At 44.9% G+C, this 20,972-nt stretch overlaps 1 protein-coding gene across 1 annotated transcript in view; it reads left to right on the top strand.

Annotated features, from left to right (window-relative positions):
- SETBP1 (SET binding protein 1) overlaps nt 1–20,972 on the top strand; it is a 325,029-nt gene that overhangs the window by 208,992 nt on the left and 95,065 nt on the right. The window contains exon 3 of the mRNA XM_019531682.1: nt 8,704–12,169. Within this exon, the coding sequence (XP_019387227.1) occupies nt 8,704–12,169 (3,466 nt within the window). The remainder of the gene's footprint in view (nt 1–8,703; nt 12,170–20,972) is intronic.

Genomic DNA, 20,972 nt, shown 5'->3' with positions numbered 1-20,972 from the left:
GGGGGTCTGCCCCAGGCTCCGAATACCAGCATCAGGTGGCAGAGGGGCTGTGGCTAGGTGGCAGGCAGGGGTCTGGGCCCGCTGCTGCCTGAGCTGCCTGGACACAATTTACACCCACGTCAGCATTTGCATGTATGTTTGGGTGCAGTTATTTTGATGCCATTAGATAGTACTGTCCCCCACAGTGCTATCTTAGAGTGGTGAAAATTAGTTTGTTGTAGTTTAATAGAGTCTCATGTGTCGCCTGTGATGCTTTACACTGCAGCAAATTAGTCTACACAGTTAAACACATGTAGATGCACCCAGTTGGTAGTAAAATTAGTGTGGGGGTGCCTATATTGTTTGTAAGGTCCTTAGTTACCCTCATTTAAATCAACACCATCCTATTCATTAATGTTGGGAAGACTGTCAGCAGAGTGTTTTGGACCTCTCTTCTAGACCATTTGGATTGTTCTGGTACTGGCTCATGGTCTTACCAAACCAAATACAATGTGAGGTGCAAAGATCCCTGCAGCTTCCTATTTTATTAACGCCATAATTATTTTTTTTACTTTAAAAAAAAAAAAGCAGCAAAATCCCTTGTCTTTCATTTTCTCTGTGCTGGAAATTTGAATCAAGTGTTGAATTTATATCATGGCCTGGGAAATACAGGGGGGTTGAGAGGTAGTTTCATGACAGTAGGTGACAGCAATATGTCTCCAAACAGTCTGGCAGAAGAATAACCAACTGGACTGAGCTTTTCTCCAGCCTCCAGTTCCTGTATAGCCGTGCCCTTATGATAATCACATCAGAAAAGTGATAAGGTTACTTTGTCTTTACAGGAGTAAATCACAAAGGATATGAGCAACTTGGTAGAGATCCTTTATGATTTATTCCGGCATCAATAAGCACAGGACTTTGCCTTTGATGTTCATGCTCTGTTGAATGGATGCAGGTGATGTTTTACTTTTAATTAACCCACTTCAACCCCATACTGTGTCATGCTCTCAAGTGGTCCCCTGCAGCTTCCTGTTCATTTTTCTCTTTCTCTGTGCTCCCCCCTCCCCACCACCTTCTCCCACAATCTCCTGTGCAACCAGGACTCCTGAAAACACCGTTTGGGTTTGCTTTGACCTCATGGAAAGCAAAAGGATTTTTGGAAGGAGCAGTGTGAGGAAATGAGATTTCCCCCCCCCCTACATCCCTTCAGGAAAAAAACCCCTCTGTGGAAATGATGCATATGAGCTACTTGTGTACGAACTACTCATTTGCTAACATGGCAGGGCTAACTACTCTTACTATTACTATTACTACTGTCAGACCCTGAGTGGCTTTGCTGGGCCTTTCTAGAGCAGCGTGGTACCGTATTTATACTTTCAAGATCCTATTGGCATTTTTCATATTTTGCACAGTTTTTTCCTTCCTACCATTCTAGATCCAGAGGAGCGTGGCAGGTGCCTACAGAGTCAGAGTCCAGACCCCTGCTATTGCAGCCCATCAAATCCTCTAATCCCTTTAATATACTGATCAAGCTCCATTTTATAAGCTGATCATCTCTTTAAGTTGCTGCTATGCCCACCTGATTTGAGTCTTGCCGAGCTCTAGGGTCCGTTCAGCCAGTGTTTTGTTTTAGGGTCCTGTATTCTTCTGCCCCAGCCTAAGGTGATGGGTACTACAAAATCCTCCCACTGAACAAAGTATATAGTGTTTATCAAACCTGTGTTTGATGAGTCGATAAAAGCATCATGCCACATGCTTTAGGAGAGTGATTCCAGCCTGCTACAACCTCAGGAGGATGCTGATGGGAAATTTTACTTTGCTTTCATTATGGGCTTCAAGCGACCAATTTCCAGCTGCCCCTTTGGGAGGAGAGAAAAGGCCCCACTCAGCCTCAGTTTTGAACTAAAGCTGGTATGAAACAGGATATTTTGTTGGAATGGGAAATCTCCGTTTTTTTTCTTTTGTTTAAAGTGCTCCCTGTTCCCCAATAATAATGCACCATGCACATTGGTTTTCTCTGTGGCAGGGATTATGACCAAGATCTTAAAGACAGGTTTAGAGACCTCAATAGTTAACGGAGAAATGAAAAAGAGGCCTAATTTTCCAAAGATGGGTGCTCATCCTTTCCTGAAAATCAAGTCCTTGGAAGGTGTCTCAGAACAGGTGCCTTAAACAGAAGGCATTCGATCCACTTAAGAAAACATTTTCCCATTTTTAGAAGTGATTTGGGGCATTTCCTGATGTAACCTGACGTGCCGAACTCACTTTTGAAAATGGAAGTTCTGCCCCTAAATCACTTAGGAGTTTGGGGCTGTGGTACCCTGCACCCTGTCGAATTTAGCAGGGAGGGTTGAGGGAGGCCCTGAGATAACAGCAAATACCTTCCAAAACCCTGCTTTTAAAATTACATCCTTCCTTTATGAAAAAAGCTCCCTTTTTTCCAGCCTGAGGACAGTCTAACAAAGGATGGCGGATCCCCAGAGCATACTCTGATGTGTCACTGTGGATGCCAATCCCCACAGACTCGCCCGATGTTATTAATTTTTAAAACAAACTTGCTGATTGAGGTTCTGACTGCCTTTAAATTGTCTGTACAAGGAGACTGTGTACTAATTAACCCACAGAAACAATCAATGATGTACCTTTTTCAAGTTTCAGGGTGATTAGAATATGAAAATGAAGAGCACAATGGTGCAGATGTTTTAAAATCACAGCAGACAGCAATTAGTGACATGGGAACCAGCTGCTTATCTCTCCAGATAAAGCCTCTTAATAGGGAATTACACTTGAGGAGCCATTACACAGATGGATCTGTGAATGATTTAAAGAGGGGGCGTTGTAGTATTAACTTTGATTTGTGAGCCAGGTTCTTGACAAGCTTTATGAGTGTTACCTCGGGAAGAAGGTGCGTTTCTAACAGGGGTTTCCTTGCACATCTAGTTTTTCACTGGGAGCATGTTGAAGGGGTGGAGTTAACTTTTTTTTTTTTTAATATAGCTCTATTTTTAGCTGGCGTCACTTTTCTGAATACATTGCTTTTCGGTCCTTGGGTCTGACCAGCTGGTAGCTAGTATCTTCTCACATGCTTATTGCTCCTTCTCTGCGACAGTGAATTATGCCTAGATTTAGTGAGAGGCTTTGGAAAGCAAAATGATTAGGCATTGTGAGGCAGTCTGTTATTAAGTGAAAAAACTCCCTATGGACTAAGGTTTGCCTTTCTCCCTGTGCACGGAGTAAAAGGTTGGTCACTGTGGCTTGGCCCTCCTTTGAAGGGCCTATATTGCGTGTCATTTGCTTGGGCTACCAAAGTGGGGAAGAGCAGGGATAAGCAGGTGCATCAGCCAGTGCAGCCGAGCTGAAAAGAGCTGTGATATAATTTGCTGCTAGGCCTATCCTGAATTGATAGGCCTGAGTGCTCAAAATTCATGAGACTGGCTTTAACTTCATGAGATAAAACTAGGGGGCATCTTCGTTGTCTCTTTTATATTCTCAGCTTATTTGGGGGCGCTTGGGTGACGTGTTCAAGCTTTTCTCTGAAGCCTGGAAAACGCATAACTATTTTTTTTTCTTCCTAAATGGAAGCCAAGATTTTCATGCAACAAGCACAGCCGGTCAGTAGGGCTTCAAAGAGGCGCGCCAGATATGACGTGGCTTGAGAGAGAATCACAAGCGCAGGCACCAAGCGCAAAAGTAAATGCCTACCCACACGCAGGAGGAATTGAGGTTGAGAGCGGGTAGATTCCAGAGGAGATCCTGATTTGGAGTCTCAAGGGCAGTGACGTGCAAATAGGGCAGGCACCGAAGACGGAGCTGTTTTTCGGTGACTGAATTACACTGATCAACGGAAAGCTAAGTAAGGGCAAATCCTTCACTTCCCCAAAAATGCAGCGTAGACCGTGCTGTTTCTCTTAGTTCTGCTGATGTAACTACAAAGGATATCTACTGAAGTCAACAGCCTGATGAAGCGATCCGCAAGCTGCCGTATATTATGTACTTGCTGACAGTCAAAGAAGCGGATTCCCGGAAAGGCAACAAGATACAGGCATCAGCTGGTTTCTGAAGAGCCTTGTTCACTCTCACCCCACTGAAAGCTCTAGCCTCTGCAGCTATCTTGACTGGAGGATTGCTTTATTTATTTTTTAAGTACTATTTTCCCCCCATTACTTCTGATCATTTGTTGTTGCTCTGTCTTTGTTCACGGCGCCCTTTGATTGTGGTGCTCACCCAGCAGGGCAAATTGAAGCTGAAACGTTAGGAACAATGGGATCAGGCAGTGATCCAGACGGATACATTGGGAACAAAATACACTTAACTGCATTACTTTCAGCTGATTTGCCGGTTCTTTTAAGTAAACGGTCCTCAAGTATCAGTTGCAGGGCCTGAAATTCAGCCTGCTGTAGGCCATGCGATCTCTGGTTTCTACACTGCGGTAGCACATACAGACGAATTCCTTTAGTGACGTGAGTGTGTTTAGCAGGGGAACGAGAATAATACGAACCTCATCCTGGAAGGAGTCACATTAAGTGAGATGCCCAGTAGGCCGTGACATGCTTGAGCAGATCTGTAGTTTGTAGAGAACGTGTGAGAAATGGAGGTCGTGGTTCTGCAAATGCGTGCGTAGCAGGTTAGCTTCTAAGTCCTGTTGAAACCACAGTGGTTACTTCTGTTTTAAAGTAGTGTATCGCATTTAACAGTAGCATGCTTGGCAGCTCAGGTGTCATAACTGCATTATTTTCATGCATTACACTAGAGATGTTGCAGTCCTTCCTGGTGTTGCAGCTACAGCAAGGCCTATAGTAAGAGACCTGCTACAATGTTACCTTGTTTAAGTCCACTTTGGGAGACAAGGGAACCAGAGCAGGAGGTACCCGAGTCACAAGAAGTCAGGTTTGTTTTCCATTGTAGCCTTTAGGTTCTCGCTACGCCACCAAATGTATTTGTCACTATGGATTAAAGAGCCGTGCCTGTTTTAAACCTCAGATATGGGGAAAGCAGGGAGTCAGCAGCATGCAATGTTTTCGCTCAGTGCTGTAACCCTCACTTTTTCCAACAATATTTTAAAGGTCACTTATTTTCATAGCTTACTGTTTTGGAAGGAGCTTAAAAAAAGAGTCCCTTTGATGAACAAAGTAGTGCCCTGTTCTTCACTGGAGTAAACTGATGCAGCATGGATGAATCGGAGAGACACCACCAATAGACCAATGGGGGGCTGGTTCTTAACATCTAGGGCTTCTTCGAAGTCAGAAACTATTATGTTTGCTGATCTCTGGGGGCCTAGACCACATCTAACTGCATCCCCCTCTGTGCTTCTTTACTGATTGGTCTAAAAGCAAAGGCCGTAATCCTGACCTGATTAAAGTTGATAACAGAAGTCCCAGCAACTTCGGTAGAGCCCAAATGTCATGCAAGGCGCATGCCTTGAAGAGTTTTTACCATCTGCGTGGCTGGTTGTGGACTCTTAGGTTGAAAACTGTTCATAGTGACTCAGTGTTGCACAGTTCGGCTCAGCAGCAGGGTCAGCACATGAATAAAGAGTTCATTTGTGCTTGCGAGGCACCATATTGGCTAAGTACAGACGGTCAAAAAGCCCGAGGCTGAATCAATTCAGTCTTTGCAGGTTAGTCTAAGTTGCGTAGATCAAACTGACTAACCAGTGAGCAGACATTTACTTTGTGTAGCCACATACCAGCAGTGACTCAGGGCACAAGCTGGGGGGCGCTACAGCACAGCTCTCTGACACATAGCCATCATGGGCTGTGTTTTCCCTTCCTCTGTCTTCTCTTTCTCTTTCTGAGGTCTCTGGGATTTGCAGTCCAGAATCACAGTAGCAGGACATTTGTGGGTTGCTCATCACTTCCTCTTCCTGCTTCCAGATGCCTCTGGGATTTGTAGTCCACAGTTGCAGCCAGCGGTAAGTTTAGCAAGGCAGGGCAGCTCTATACTCGGGGGACGGGAAGCTAATTCCCTCCTCCCCCTGCCCCCAGACCTCTGCAGGGGTTTGCTGCAGGGAGGAAGCAGTCCTTGCCTTATCCCTTCCTGCAACCCTTCTCTGCTGGAGCAAACAGCACAGCCCAGCCCGGGGATAGAAAGCATGCTGGGATGCTGGGGGAGTGTGATTTAACTTGAACCAGGAAGGGGTCTGGGACAGAAGTTTCATAAAATGGTTTGACCGAAATCAGTTAAATCTGATACTACATTCAACCAGGTTTATCTTAAACCAGTTTCAGCCATTTTGAAACTGGTTTATGTGCACTGAACTTTTGTTCTGTTACAGGTTTAATCTTTCTAATTACTTAAACTGGTTTATTTTTAACTTCTGTCCCTCGCCACTGTGTTGAAGTGGAGGCTGCCCCTGGGGAAGCTGCTTCTTCCCGGAGGTTGCTCATGATACGTCACCTCCTTCATGGTGGCCCTGCTTTGCAGCCTAGTTGGGGGAGGAAATAACTGAGCCCCATCTCCCTAGCCACTCTGCATGCAGGGGAGTGGGGAGGAAGTGAGGAGGACCCACAACTGTGCCTACATCTTCCTGAGACCTGGCAATGGGTTAGAATGGCTTCTTGTGCCCTTTCTCAGGGCCATTGGTCTCCTACTGCAGTCTCAGCCACGACGTGGCCTGGAGACTGAGAAACAGTGGGGGAAGCACAGAGTGTGTGACATAAAATGAGGATCTCATGAGCTCTGTGACTATTAACCAAATCATTTAAAATAAAGCACAGTATTTCAGTGCCCTTTGCATTCACTAACCAGGAGGGTTGAAGGTAGATGGACTCCATTCTTGCACGTCTCCCTGAAGGATGATCTTGAGATTCCCAACCCTGGAAACTGAAAGCCTCCATATATGCAGCCTTTGCAACAGAGAAACTAGCATCCTGCTGTAACACCCAGAGCAAGCGCAATGCAAGCTTTCCCTTTGCTTCAGACGCCATGTAACTCAAAGAGAGTCAGTCCCTTTCAGATAGCAGTTTTAGTCCATCCCGCAGAGTCTGCTCAGCCCTTGGGCTTTCTGCTGAGGCTGAGAAGAATATCCCTAACCTAAACACCTGCCTCTTACCACAGCTGCACGCTCTGTTTTCTCACTCTACACTTCCTGGAAACCTTTCTTTTCCCTGAGCGCACTTGGTCCGTATGCAGCATGGCTGAAGTATCCATGCAATTTAAGAATCCCCAATTCCTTCTCGAGACGATGGACCAGAACAGTTTTACCATTATCGCATACTCCAAAAGGGCCGGGCGTATTTTTAACACACTCACTACGGATGTGTCCTCATCGGTCTGCCAAGAACAGGCATGTGAACAGGCCCTTCAGTATACACCAGGCCTCGTCCCACGTGGCACCGTTGGCACACCGTAAAAGTCGGTCAGATTTGAAGGTTCGTAGCATCGCCGAAAAGGAGGCTTCCCAGATCTCAAAACCTCTTTACTTGACCCAAATGTACCTGTTATAAATCCCCCAAACAGGAGTTTATGATAGAACTGCTGATATAAAATGTAACTTTAATAGCACAGTTGTGGTACTCTACTATATTTAGTACTATCTTTTACTGTTCTTTCCTTGGTTACATGTTTATTTTAAGTATCCCATCATTTATTTGGTATTCACAGTGGTCTAATTACAATCACAGTTTACTATTGAACAGTTGCTTGCGATACTACATGTATGAAATAAGTTTCACAGCTTGAGATGGAGCTTTACAAAAATACATAAGAAAGCATAATAAGAATAACAAATGAGTAAAGGCTAGCACGGGGCTAGATGTTGTCAGTAAAAGAGAGCAAAGCGGGTTTGTTTTAAGGGTTTTTTTTTAAAGTTTGTCGGTAACATACATAATGTCTTCATCTAAAGGAAGCCCACAGAGAATAAATGTGGGCTTTCATCTGCTCTGCAATATTCTTTAGCATAATTGTACCCTTACTGCTACCCCTGTGGTTTGAAAGGATGCTGTCAGATTTTAAAAAAAGAAAAAACTAATTGAAAATATCCCTTCTAACAGATTATTTAAATGGAAATAGATGTTAAAAACTAATATAGATCCTGATCTTGCAAAGAGTGATTCATGTGCATAGCTTGATGCAAGCAGGTAGTCCAATTGACTTCGCTGCGACTACTTGCATGGTTAAAGTTGAGCACGTGAATACGTCCTTGTAAACTGAGAACCATACTCGTTGTGCATTTCTCTCAGGTTTCGAAGGAAAGCAAACCCATTGATTACACTTTTGTTTGTAATCGCCTCAGGATTAAGTTCATTTTCTGCTTTTCCTCCATTAGCACAATGGTGTAATACTATTTGAGCAGCAAATAATGGGTCTGATTCTGCAACCCTGGCCCAAACTGAGGAATTTCTCACAAAAAAAAGAGATGATTCAGCAGGGGAACGGGGTGCACAAGTGGTTCATATCACGGGAATGTTTGGCTTTTTTAATATTTAAACAAAGAAATGAAATCTCTCGTCTTACTGATCTAAAAGCTCGTGGAAATATTTTGGTGAGTGTTGGGTTTGCAGGAAGAAAAAAAAAAAAACTTAAATAACATAGCAACAAGCTGAAAGGAAATTTAACCTGCATCTTTTTGGGGAGGCTTTACAGAGCATGGCAGGGCTGAGAATAAGATGAGTTCAAGGCAGCTGTCCTTCAGATCCAAGGAAATAAGCGCTCTGTGTTGCTCTCATGTTGCTTTTACATTGATAGGTAAACTCATTCTTTGTTTTGCTTTCTTCTCCTTTACAGGTTTATGACCGGCCGCAAAAGCACTCTGCTCTGCACTACGACCCAGGCCTCCAACAAGACTTCACCAGTGACACCTTAAAATCAAAGCACCAGCAAAAAAGTAGCAACCAGCACCATCTTGACTGGTCAGCAAGCTCTGATGCTGGATCTGCTTCTCAGAGTTGCTTCATCAATACAGAGTCCAGTCGAGAAGCAACCAGTGCTACCAAGGTTCCTGCTCCGGAGCCGGTTGTTTCCTTCAGCAAGTCCCAGGCAAAGAAATCTGGTGCAGGCAGCACGTGGGCTCAGTTGTCAACCAACAGCAAAGAGCATGCTGTTTGCAGTGCCGCTCCGTCACCCAATAACCTCACCACCGCATCCCAGCCTAGCAATCCATCAGAGTGCAATGTGCTCCATCCTCTAGTGGATCAAGAGGGAGCCGGGCAAATCGAGGCCCCAGATCAGCCCTCTGGGAACACAAAGAAGAAGTCTAGCAAAAAAGACTTCATAACTCAAACCATCCAAAACTCAGATGTAGAATGGGTGAAAAGTGCTCAGAAAGCATTTGAGAGCAAAGCCCATGAGAGCGTGGAAGGGAAAAAGGAATCTTATTCAATGGACGGTATGCGCGAAGCATCACCCGCAAAGCAGAATCCCAGTTCTGCCAACGGTTCTGAGAGTGACGCCAGTCACGTACGAATTACTATCCCGATAAAGACTCCCGCAGCAGATGCATCAAGTCACAAAAGGAAAAAAAGGCAGTCTGCAAAATCTGCAGCGGACAAAAATGTCCAGGAGAAAAGCCTGCCTTCTGGACTCCCCCTGAGCAGTGAATTAGCAAACAGGACTAGTTTACAACCTGAGGGAAATAAAAAAGATTTCCGAGCCACAAAGCAAGGGAAAGTGATTGAGAATGAGTCCCCATTGGTAGCTCTTGAGAGCAGTGGGATCGCTGACAAAGCTTCCCCAAGCAGTGCGAGTAGGCTCAGAAAATCTGCAGCTCTGATGCCCGCTTCAGCACCCGTCGACCTTCCTCCATCGAGCAAGTTAGCAGAGATCCAGCACCCAAAACTCGCCGCCAAGCGGAGGTGGACCTGCAGCAAACCTAAAAACATCCTTCGGGAAACCTCTGTGGCAACGTCTGAGAAGCTAATGGTGGAGCCTCCTTCAGCCTATCCCATCACTCCATCCAGCCCTCTGTATACCAATACAGATAGTCTGACTGTGATTACGCCTATCAAGAAAAAGAGAGGACGACCAAAGAAACAGCCTTTGCTCACGGTTGAAACGATTCACGAGGGAACCTCCACCAGCCCGGTCAGTCCGATCAATCGGGAATTTCCCGGCACAAAGAAGCGGAAGCGGAGACGAAACCTGGCCAAGTTGGCCCAGATGGTCCCAGGAGATGACAAATCCATCAGCGAACTCAAGTTTCACAAAAAGGTCGGGAAGCTCGGTGTGTTGGATAAGAAAACCATCAAGACCATCAACAAGATGAAGACCCTGAAGAGGAAGAACATTCTGAATCAGATCTTGTCCTCCTGCTCCAGCAATATAGCTCTGAAGACAAAAACACAGCCACCAACGAGCACAGGGGCTGCAACCATCGATGCCAGGCTAGGGAAGCAGATAAATGTCAGCAAGAGGGGGACTATCTACATTGGCAAAAAACGGGGCAGGAAGCCAAGAGCAGAGCTGCAGCCTCCACCAGAAGAACCTAAGACAGCCATCAAGCACTCAAGGCCTGTTTCTAGCCAGCCAGAAAACCCAGCAGTGCCTTCCAACTTGCAGTCACTTGTGGCATCGTCACCAGCAGCTATTCATCCGCTTTCAACACAGTTAGTGGGGTCTAATGGCAACCTTAGCCCTGCAAGCACTGAAACGAATTTTTCCGAGTTAAAAACTATGCCAAATCTTCAACCCATCAGTGCTCTTCCTACAAAAACCCAGAAAGGAATGCACAGTGGAACTTGGAAGCTGTCCCCACCCAGGTTAATGGCAAACTCGCCTTCCCATCTGTGTGAAATAGGTTCGCTGAAAGAAGTCACCTTGTCACCAGTGAGCGAGTCTCACAGCGAGGAAACCATACCAAGCGACAGTGGGATAGGTACAGACAACAACAGCACTTCTGACCAAGCAGAAAAAAGTTCAGAATCCCGCAGGAGGTACTCCTTTGATTTCTGCACCCTGGACAATCCAGAGGCCATGCCGTCAGACACCAGCACAAAAAACAGGCATGGTCACCGGCAGAAGCATCTCATCGTTGATAACTTTCTCTCGCACGAGAGCATTAAAAAACCAAAGCACAAGAGGAAACGGAAAAGCCTGCAGAACAGAGATGACCTCCAGTTTCTTGCAGACCTTGAGGAGCTCATCAACAAGTTTCAAGTGTTCAGGATTTCCCATAGAAGCTACACCTTTTATCATGAAAATCCATATCCCAGCATCTTCAGGATTAATTTTGATCACTATTACCCTGTGCCATATATCCAGTATGACCCATTGCTCTATCTTCGCAGGACCTCGGACATGAAGTCTAAGAAGAAGCGTGGTAGACCTGCCAAAACCAATGACACCATGACAAAGGTGCCTTTTTTACAAGGGTTCGGTTACCCTATTCCCAGTGGGAGTTACTATGCACCCTATGGAATGCCTTACACATCAATGCCTATGATGAATCTTGGTTACTATGGTCAATATCCAGCTCCTTTGTACCTGTCTCACACGCTCGGAGCGGCTTCTCCATTTATGAGACCTACGGTACCCCCGCCCCAGTTCCATGCAAGCTCTCATATGAAGATGTCCACCACTGCCAAACACAAAGCAAAACATGGAGTGCACTTGCAAACACCTGTGGGAATGAGTCTTGGAGACATGCAGTCTTCCTTGGCTCCTCCGAAGGTCGGAGCCACCAGCCTGTCTAGTGGCCGACTTCACAAAAGGAAACACAAACATAAGCACAAGCATAAGGATGAGCGGCTATTGGGGACACACGATGATCTGAGCGGTCTCTTTGCTAGCAAGTCCACTGGCTTTTCCAGCCATGCGATCAACGAACGGCTGAGCAACTCAGACAAAGACCTCTCCTTGCTCAACGAGAAAAGCAAGCATAAGGAGAAACAGAAGCACCAGCATTGTGAAACCGGACACAAAGGCTCAAAGAGCAACTTTGAAGTGGATACGCTGTCTACACTATCACTTTCTGATGCCCAGCAGTGGACACAGAGCAAAGATAAAAGTGACTCGAGCGGTGATCCTGTTGACTCTTGCACAAAGAGATACTCCAGCAACGCTGAGAGTAACGGGAGGTCAGAGTCCCTGGACATGTTCGGTGACATGAACTCCTCGAGTGAAAAGCGGGACAACGATGCAAGTGGGAATAAAAGGAGAAGCTTTGAAGGGTTTGGAACTTACAGGGAAAAAGACATTCAGCCCTTCAGGACAAATCGGAAGGACAGAAGCTCCTATGAGTCTTCAGCCTCTTCAGGTAAGTGCTGATTTCCTACCCGGAACAAAGAGGGACGGGCCATTCGCCACAGCTAAGTGCCTGTTTCAACGGCAGTCACTTCCTTGACGCTTTCTTAATCCAAAGGTTGGATTTTGTGTTGGAGGCAGAGGAGGGCGTGTGTCAGGAATGTGGGTTAAATATTAAGCCAAAAGCCTTTTAAAGACATTTAGTTGTTCCTCGGCGTTTTTATAAATATTTTCTCGGCTTTGCCCTATTTACTTTAGCTGGTTGCCTTTCCTCTGGAAATCTCCCCTGCACTGCAGTTGACAACAGGCGCTATTTATAAGTGTCTGCTGGCAAGGTTAGCACTGCCATCTTGCCTCTTAATGGGGCCCAGTATCTCTGCCCACTGTGTGCAAGGTCTATGCTGGCACAGGCCGGGAGAGTGCGGTCACCATACTGAAGAAGGGTTTTCTTATAGGGAGGATAAAAAAAAACAAAACCAAAAAACCAGACTTCCTGTTGATCGTAGTAGCCTGAGCCTGATTAGATATTCTGGGAGTTACAGCACCGGCGTGGAGCTAGGGCAGCGTTGTGTTGCTCTGCTAGCTGTTGTGGTGTTGGGAGCAATAAATATATAGAGACGCGGGTTTAAAATCTTATCTAAATCTGTCACTTCCCAGTAAGCCGGCATATGCAGAGGATGGGTAGCATCGCCCGTTCCGCTGAAAACATACCATGTGCACTTAAAGTGCAAACAGACACCCGTTCGAGCAGCTTAGCGCATGGTAAGTAGTGTTGCAAGGTCATTCCTCTTCAGGGGAGGGTTATCTCCTGACCTGCACAAACTTTAATAGGTGGCTACCTGCCAGTGGGTTGCAACTGTTGCAAGCGAAGTCATTATCCTGAACAGAAGTAGGAAGAGACTGTTGTCAATGAAACAATACACTGTAGGTGACTGAGGAGCAGTGCTGATTGACTCCAAAGAGTTTTTGTGCTCACAAGTTAGAAATATAAAATGCGTAATCAAAGTAGGGGGTGAAAGAGGAGTCTGTTTGGATGTTCAGGACATCTGTTCTCCTCCCACAGAGGAATAAAAGGAATCTTGTCTGAAAGGCCAAATTGCACTTTGTCATGTGAAGCTGCCTTCCTAGTGACATGCAGGCAGGTGTTTTGATACAGCGCTAAATTACTCAAGCATGGGAGCAAGCCCAAAGCTCCTGCACCATCAGCTGTGCAGAGATTTATCTTTCACAGTGGGTATCATGCTTGGGTTTGGAAAGACAATGCTCTTTTCTGGGATGGCCAGCTTGAAAGGGAGTTTCTTATATGACACAGGAAGAACCAGAGGCACATCCAATGGGGGTCATAGCTGGCTCCAACATGAAGAGTTGTAATTGCTGTTGGAGACTGATGTAGGCGAGAACATACGCTTTATGCAACCTGCCCAGAGGAGATTCTTAGGTGTCCTCATTTCGAGGGCCAGCCACTGTTCCCATTGAAATTAGCTGGGTTTCTCCACTTCCCTGCTTGAGACCAGAATCTGGACCCAAGCAATGAGAAGGCATGGTCTAAAATAGGAACATTTGTCCCAAGGCATGGGTAGCTAGTATTTTTCCTGCCTTCTGGGAAGAATTTACACTAGGCAAATTTACAATGTGAAGTCTTGAGGAGAGAAAACTGCGCAACAGAAGTCTTATCCATAAAAATCAATGTACTGAAAAAGCCCAGTACGAGTGACAACTAGAAATGCTAGAAAGAGAGCTATATTTTTTTTTCCTGACCACACCAGAAAATATAGGCCAGTGGCAAAAGACAAATACCCAGAGGATAGCATTCATCCTCCACTGACTTCAGTGGCTTCTGTTACAGTGATAAGGTTATCTCCTAACCCGCAAGGGTGCAGGGCTCACATGTGTTTTTGGCCTGGTTGCATTTCCATTACACATTGGAAAGCTAACAATTGCATGTGTATATCATTGCACTGAATCTTAATTTCCCCCTTCTAATAAATTAATGTATGAGAAGAGGAGAAAAAGAACAAAATTAACATTTGGAAAGTGGCCTAACCCTCAGCAAATTGACTTCTGAGGCATGAAATTGTTACCAAAAAACCTGCTTCGTGCCCTTTTTTCCTTCGGCTTATTGTTCAGGACAACTTTAAAAAAAAATAGATGAAATGACTGGCCCCACAGTTTGTGCCTTGCTGGATTCACTGTTCCAGCTTTTAAAAGTTGTTTTTCGTTTAAACTGTAGCATTCTTTTTGCTTTCCCCATTGCAAAAATGTGTCATTCCCCATGACCTAATCCATCAAATTGCCGATTATGAACTGGTTTCTTCATTGTCAAAGTATTATTTAAATGGAAAAAGCATCAGCATCTAGCTAACCAGAGCCATACCTTGTGCTACCAGAGGAAAAATATTAAAGCTAACGAGCTGTGCCAAGAAAGGTCTGGAGCCAAGACTGCTCATTAAAGTCTATGAACATCTGCTTCATGATTTTCTAAGATCTCAGTGCAACCTTTGTATTTATCTATTTATTTTTATTTTGTCTTTGCCCTTAACTGAGATATTCCCTATTGGGGTTTTGTGCTTGCAATGGTCTGTAGCTATTAAATGTTGTCCACTGAGGATGGATTCAACTTTCTCATGATAACTTGACCTTTTTCCCCTAATTCACCTTGTGTTTCCCTGTGGTGGTGAAACAGAGACTGACTAATCATCAAAATGTGAGGCAGAAGAGCCCTATTAGACAAGAAGTCTTATCACCGGAGGCTATTTCAGACTACTTGTTATCACCATTAGGAATTTATAATCTCTTACTATTTAAAGATTAGGAAAGGTGTCCTGAATATTCCAGCTCAAGTTTAAAGCAGATTTATATTTGACTTTCATGTCAGTATTATTCTGGTTTGGGAAATTAGACTGTGTGGACACTTGCTCATGAACGTGTCCTTGATTATTTGAACAAACCAATGGTTCTCAACCTTTTTAGACTCAAGGCACCCCTTGGCATGCCCCAGAAATGCCAGCTCTTAACTTTCACTCACTTCTTGATTACAAAAAAAATACTAGAGCAGTTCTTCTACTGCAAAGACCTTGGAAAGACCATAACAGGGTAGAAGGTGTCTGACACTATGGATTCTTACCTGAAAGCTCTGGGTTTCTCTTGCGAATCAAGCTTACAAGTTTGCACGCCTAACAGTGCTAATAGTGCATAGCATCTCACTACACCCTTAAAAGGACCTTATGGTACTCCAGGAGCCCCAGGTAAGAATCAGCAAAATATACCATTTAAATCTCTTATCACACCAGGCTTCAGATAAGGAACTAAGGGCCATCAACAGTATGCTGCATAAGGAGATAGCAGTGACAGAGGTGACTGGAGAGTATTAAATGGCTCTCCCATGTTCGCACACTGCAGAGGGTTTTCCATGTAATGTGCTGATGGAGGTACCATTTTCCCATCAGTATTACCTTCTGTTTTTTCACTGGACTTGGATTTTCCAGGGTCCTTTGTGAAACAAAATGATACCTATCTTCTTCTGTGCCCAGCGATTTAACAGGAAAGATGCTACTAGGACAGGGGTGGCCAGCCTGGCGCACGTGTACCACCAGTGGCACAGGCAGCCTGCGTGTGTGGCAAGCAGCAGGTTGGGGAGAGCACAGGCAGCGTAGTGGCAGATTGGGCAGGGATCACCGGGGACGAAAACAAAGCCGAGCAGCAGGTCAGGAAGGGGGCATAGGGTGTGGAGCAGAGCAGGGAAGGGGGTGAGAATGGCACTCTTTTGTGCCACACCTGCCAAAAACTTGGCCCCCACTGGTCCAGGAGATGACAGTTCAGTCCTCTGCTTCACTGCCAGATTTCTGGTGTGACTTTGGGCATACTAGGGCCTCTGGACCCTTGTTTGAACCATCTTCAAAATGGGAATAATAGGACTTCCCTACCTCAGTGACACCTAGGAGGAAAATCACTGTAAAGACGCTGAGGTGCATAGATGCTCCTGTAATGGGGATCGCATCACTACCATCATTTGATGAACCCCTTCTGATGAAATTTAGGTAGTAATAGTTAACAGGCTGAGTATTGCTGACATGCAGCAAAGCCAAGTGTTGCTTTAGGCAGTTCCATAATTCTGTCTTTCCTCTTAGTGAGACTAATCAAGGTCTAGGGGTTATTTTCTGCTTAGATTATCTCTGCCGTTTTTTTAAAGTGGAGATTATATAGGATTGTCTTGCATGCATATCAGATATCATGGCTCAAAGATCAGCTAATAACCATGTGGGTTTCATCAGATGTAGCATACAGACTGTGCACAGTTAATTCACAGGAATAAAAAATTAATCATATGCAGCTATTAGAAAAGGTAGTAATCATCAGTCTCCATATGCCATGTGTTTAGCATGATGAACATACTACAAATTAATACTTAACTCACCTGCGAGCTATCTGAAAGTAACATCCCCCTGAAAGGGGAATTTTTTCTGCCCTGACTTTCTGCCACTCTTCCCTGTGTCATGGGTGGAACCAGTGGAATCAGTAACACATTTAAGTGACAAATGACAAACATTAATAGAAGAAGATAAGGGAACTGTTAAAGAGGGCAGAGAAACTTCGGAGGGTGCAGTTTTACATTGCAGAACGAGCAGTGCAAAACCGCTTTTTAAACATTTTAGCACCCCCACAAAAGTATTATATATAGAAAGTTTGCACATACATTAAAAATACAAGTTATTCATTTTGACAAGTAACTAAAAATACAGCGAAGGGAGAATAGAGACTATGTGACAGAGTAAGATGAATGAGCAACCAACCTCATGCTGATGCAAGCATACATGAGGAACTTAACTGTCTCAATTTTTTTTTTTCCATTTTAATCAATAGGACTTCTCCCATGACTTAAGTGTTTACAGGGATGGGACATCACAGCAGAGAATAAAGTTCTGGAAATCATCACTGAATAATCAGATACTTTAGTCTGATTTAAACCAGGGCTCAGAATGCATAAAACGAAGCATGGTGCAATGTTGGTGAGGTCGCCACTTGTCTTGTTTTTTGAAGTGCAGCACAAACAGTTCTGTAAAACTTCCATGATGCTTTACCCTTAGAAGAGACCTGCTTTTGCAATAATAGACACAGTGATTTGTCTTTCCGTGAACATGTAGTATGCTGTACCCGAGCTGGACAAATAGTCTTAGGCAGCCACATTATTCATCACCCATGCTCTTTTTTTTTTTCTTTTCCTTTTTTTTTTTTGTTGAATAATGTATTCCATGAATATTTTTCCCCTCATTCATCAATTATAGTGTTCAGCCTTGAATATATTATTTGAGGAATAGCAGAAACATTTGTCAAAAATACATTTGATGATTTTCTTTTCCCGTTTAGCCAGCTCTCAGATATGGTTCTGCACATCTCTACTGACCAGCTCTTTATCCCTACGTGCATGTGTGGCTGTGTATATAAGGGCTGGCTGGTGGTCAGGCTGCTACTGTCGACTCAGAGATCCAGGTTCAGTTCTCTGCTCCATCACTGATTTTCTGTGTGAATGTCTTGTGCCTCAGTTTCCTTTATATAAAATAGTGATAACACTATCTGCCTTACAAGGGTCTTGTGAGTGTCAAAGCACTAGACTGAGAGATGCTCAGGTACTACTGTGATGAGGGACTTGTAAGTTGAGATCCAGAGACCCAGATGATAACTTCATTTACCACGGACCTCTGACACCTTAATCTCTTGCATGCTTTCCACTGATCCACCCGTATCATGATTGAGAGGTTCTAATATTCGAAACCTCGGAGCGGCTTCAAACAGCTGCCTTTAAAAAAATCTGCCAACTCATCAGTTTGCTTCTGTCCAAGATACAAGATGCAGCTCAGTGATACAAGAGGTGGGTAATTCAGTTACAGGTGGAGGGCTTAATATCTTTTTTGCCCATTGCTCTACCCATTACCATTATTTCTGTGTTTGTTCACATGCATAAATGCCTGTCTAGCTCTCTAAACACTCTAAAAATATCTTTAGAATTTGACCCAACATGACTTCGGTCAATGACCTCAGAAAAATCCTCCTAGTCCATTAGGATAAACTTCTGTCTTGTTTGCTTTCCCATGCAACATGAGTGATGTGTCATTGTGGCATGCCAAGAAAGCCATACTGGCTTGACCATTGCTGTGCTGCTGTATGGTGTTTCCTATAGGAAAAGGATGCTGGAAGAAAATAAGAAGGGTGATGGGTGCAATTCAGTTCAACAAAGCACTTAGAATCATAGAGAAGTAAGACAGGATGAAACCTCCAGACGTCATCTGGTCCAAGCTCCTGCCTTAGGCAAGATCTTCCCTATCCAAGCCATCCTATATAAATCCATTAGCAAAACTTTTAGCAAAACTTTTAGCAAAACTACAGGGCCAACGGCAACACAACACGAGACATAACACCTTAAATTTTCACGGGTAAAGCAGGGAGACCACAGCAGCCAATGCTCTGCTGCTGCCAAGGTTATTAGTATATGCTCAAGAGATCTCAGGAAGAGGTCCACGCTCCCTGCTACAGAGAAAAGCAATCCCCCCCCGCAGTCTATGCCAATCTACCATGGGGTAAAATTCCTTCCTGACCCCAAATCTGGTGATGGGTCTGCCCCTGAGTGAAGGGGCAAGGCCGTTTGGCCAGGAGCCTCTAGGTTTAAGTCCCAGCAGGAGCATTGGCACACCCAGTCAAAATCCCCAGCCTCGGCTGCAGTCAATATGCAAAGCCTCTGAGGAAGGCTGCAAAAAAACCCTGACACACATAGCAGCACAGAGGAGGGGGAAGGAATTCCCTCCCAGCCCCACGCGGCAACCAGCAAAGGCCAGAAGCATTGGAAATACCCGCGGTAGAACGTAGGCATAGCTACGCTTAGATCATCCCCGACCCGGCGCTGTCCAACCGCTTCTTAAACACCTCCAGGGCTGGAGAACCCACAGCTCCCCAAGGCCATCTACAAGTCAGCCCGAGGAAGCATTTCTTTACTGTGCTGCTTCCAAAGAGATAGGAACAAGAGGTAGGAAGGAGAGACAGGAAAGGGAGTTTTTGGAATGACCACCAAAGCAATCTTTTATTTTCTCTCCTAACTATTGCATGTGGTTATTTGATTGAGCAGTCTGTGGCTCGGCATGATGTCTTTTGGAAAGGCCTCGATCTAATCAGATTAAATGCAGTGACCCCTCACTTTCTGGGAATGTTATAAGCCTCCAAGTACCCGGTCTACTGTCTGTGTCTCCTTTGCTCTCTGGCCAACAGGCAAGCAATTCTTCCTTTAGACCTCAGAGTCTCTGAGCTACCCATCATCACTTTTATTTTTATTTTTATTTTTATTTTATTTTTTTGCTGCCTAATGCCAGAATGTCTTGTTGGGAGTTTTTATTTAGACCACTGCTGGTTTATGGAGTTGTGCGGCTTCCATATTGTGCCTGCAGCAACTGCGTTTGAGATGCATTTGGCTTCTGCTGGGCTCTTGGCTTTAAAAGGTAATAAAGAACCATGGGCTGATTCTCCTTGCACCCAGCATAAATCAGGGGAACTCCAGTTGAAGCCAGTCAGTCTGACTGATCCAGTGAAGTTTCCCTGGTGGTAGAGGGGGGGCCACTGAGGAGAGAATCAGGCCCTTGGACTGGATGCTGGCTCACTGCCAGTGTGTTGTCAGAGCTCAGCTTCCCTACTCAGTGCGGTTAGGAAGCCATTAAGAGAGGCAAATCCAGCCCTGTTGCGTGAGCAGGAGAGAAGATTTGGAGGCAACATAAGTTTTCAGAGCTTAAGTATGTAGTTCGGTTTTGATCTGCCCTTGATTCATTGCAACTCGGATGTTTGCTGCAACACATTCACTTAATACTCATAAAAAACTCTGGCCACTGCTAGAAGGCTGTGGTTCAGACCAGGACCTCGTGCTAGTTGCTATATGGACATGTCATAAAAGGTTCAACACCTGCTCCAGAGTTTTCTATCTAAGCATAAGACAAGAGGTTCAAGCCCCTGCTCTGGTGTAGCTCCTGGGCTTTCTCGCTGCATCTCAGAGCCATTCAAAGCTGGCTACGATGCTTCATTTCTTTGGCTTTGGCATGTTCGGAGAAGGAGCAAGTGAGTGGGGCCTGCTTGTTGGCAGCGCTGTGGGGCTTGGCAGAGAAGCAGTGTAGACATGGCCTTAGTTCCCACAGCAAAGGAGAGCTAAGAGCTTTTTATTGAGTTGAGGTTTTGCAGCTAAATAACAATAATTCAGGAAGAACAGTTCTGTTTACGGGGTAGACACAAGTGCACTCGACTGAGAAAGCCGCACACAGAATAACATACAGGATCGTTGCAGATGCAGAAAAATGCCTAGGCGGGAAGCTGTCCCCTTCCAGTGCTGAGCCTTTACACTGGAATAAGAATTCAAAAATGTTGAAGAAGCCACCCTAGGAAGCAGTTCTTTGCTGGAAACATGCAGCAGGGACTGGATCTGCCCTGCACTTTACAGTAACACTAAATCTGACTCCGCTTTCACACAGATTAGTGCTAATTGTAAGAGACTTGTGGAGCACAGATCACTGAGTGCAATGCAATGTTAACTGTCAAGCAAGGGCAGAACTGGATGGCTCAGAGGGATTTGGTAATGAGCTATGGAGCCTTGTGCCGCTAGGTCACTCGTTGAATCTAATCTGTGATAATAGTGACAGCAAGTCAAATAGCAGTGCTGACAACATAGTGATGCTAGAGCAACCATGGGAGGGATGCAGCTGTGTGATCTATCAAATGGAGCCTGTATGTAACCAGGCAAAATAAGGAGAAGATGAGTTTAGAGAAGACGCCTTGTCCAGATGACTTTTGAA

Source organism: Crocodylus porosus, unplaced genomic scaffold (genome assembly GCF_001723895.1).
Source record: "Crocodylus porosus isolate Cpor-Errol unplaced genomic scaffold, CroPor_comp1, whole genome shotgun sequence".
Taxonomy (NCBI): domain Eukaryota; kingdom Metazoa; phylum Chordata; order Crocodylia; family Crocodylidae; genus Crocodylus; species Crocodylus porosus.
The sequence above is the reverse complement of the archived record's forward strand: the minus strand, read 5'-3'. Positions and strand labels throughout refer to the sequence as shown.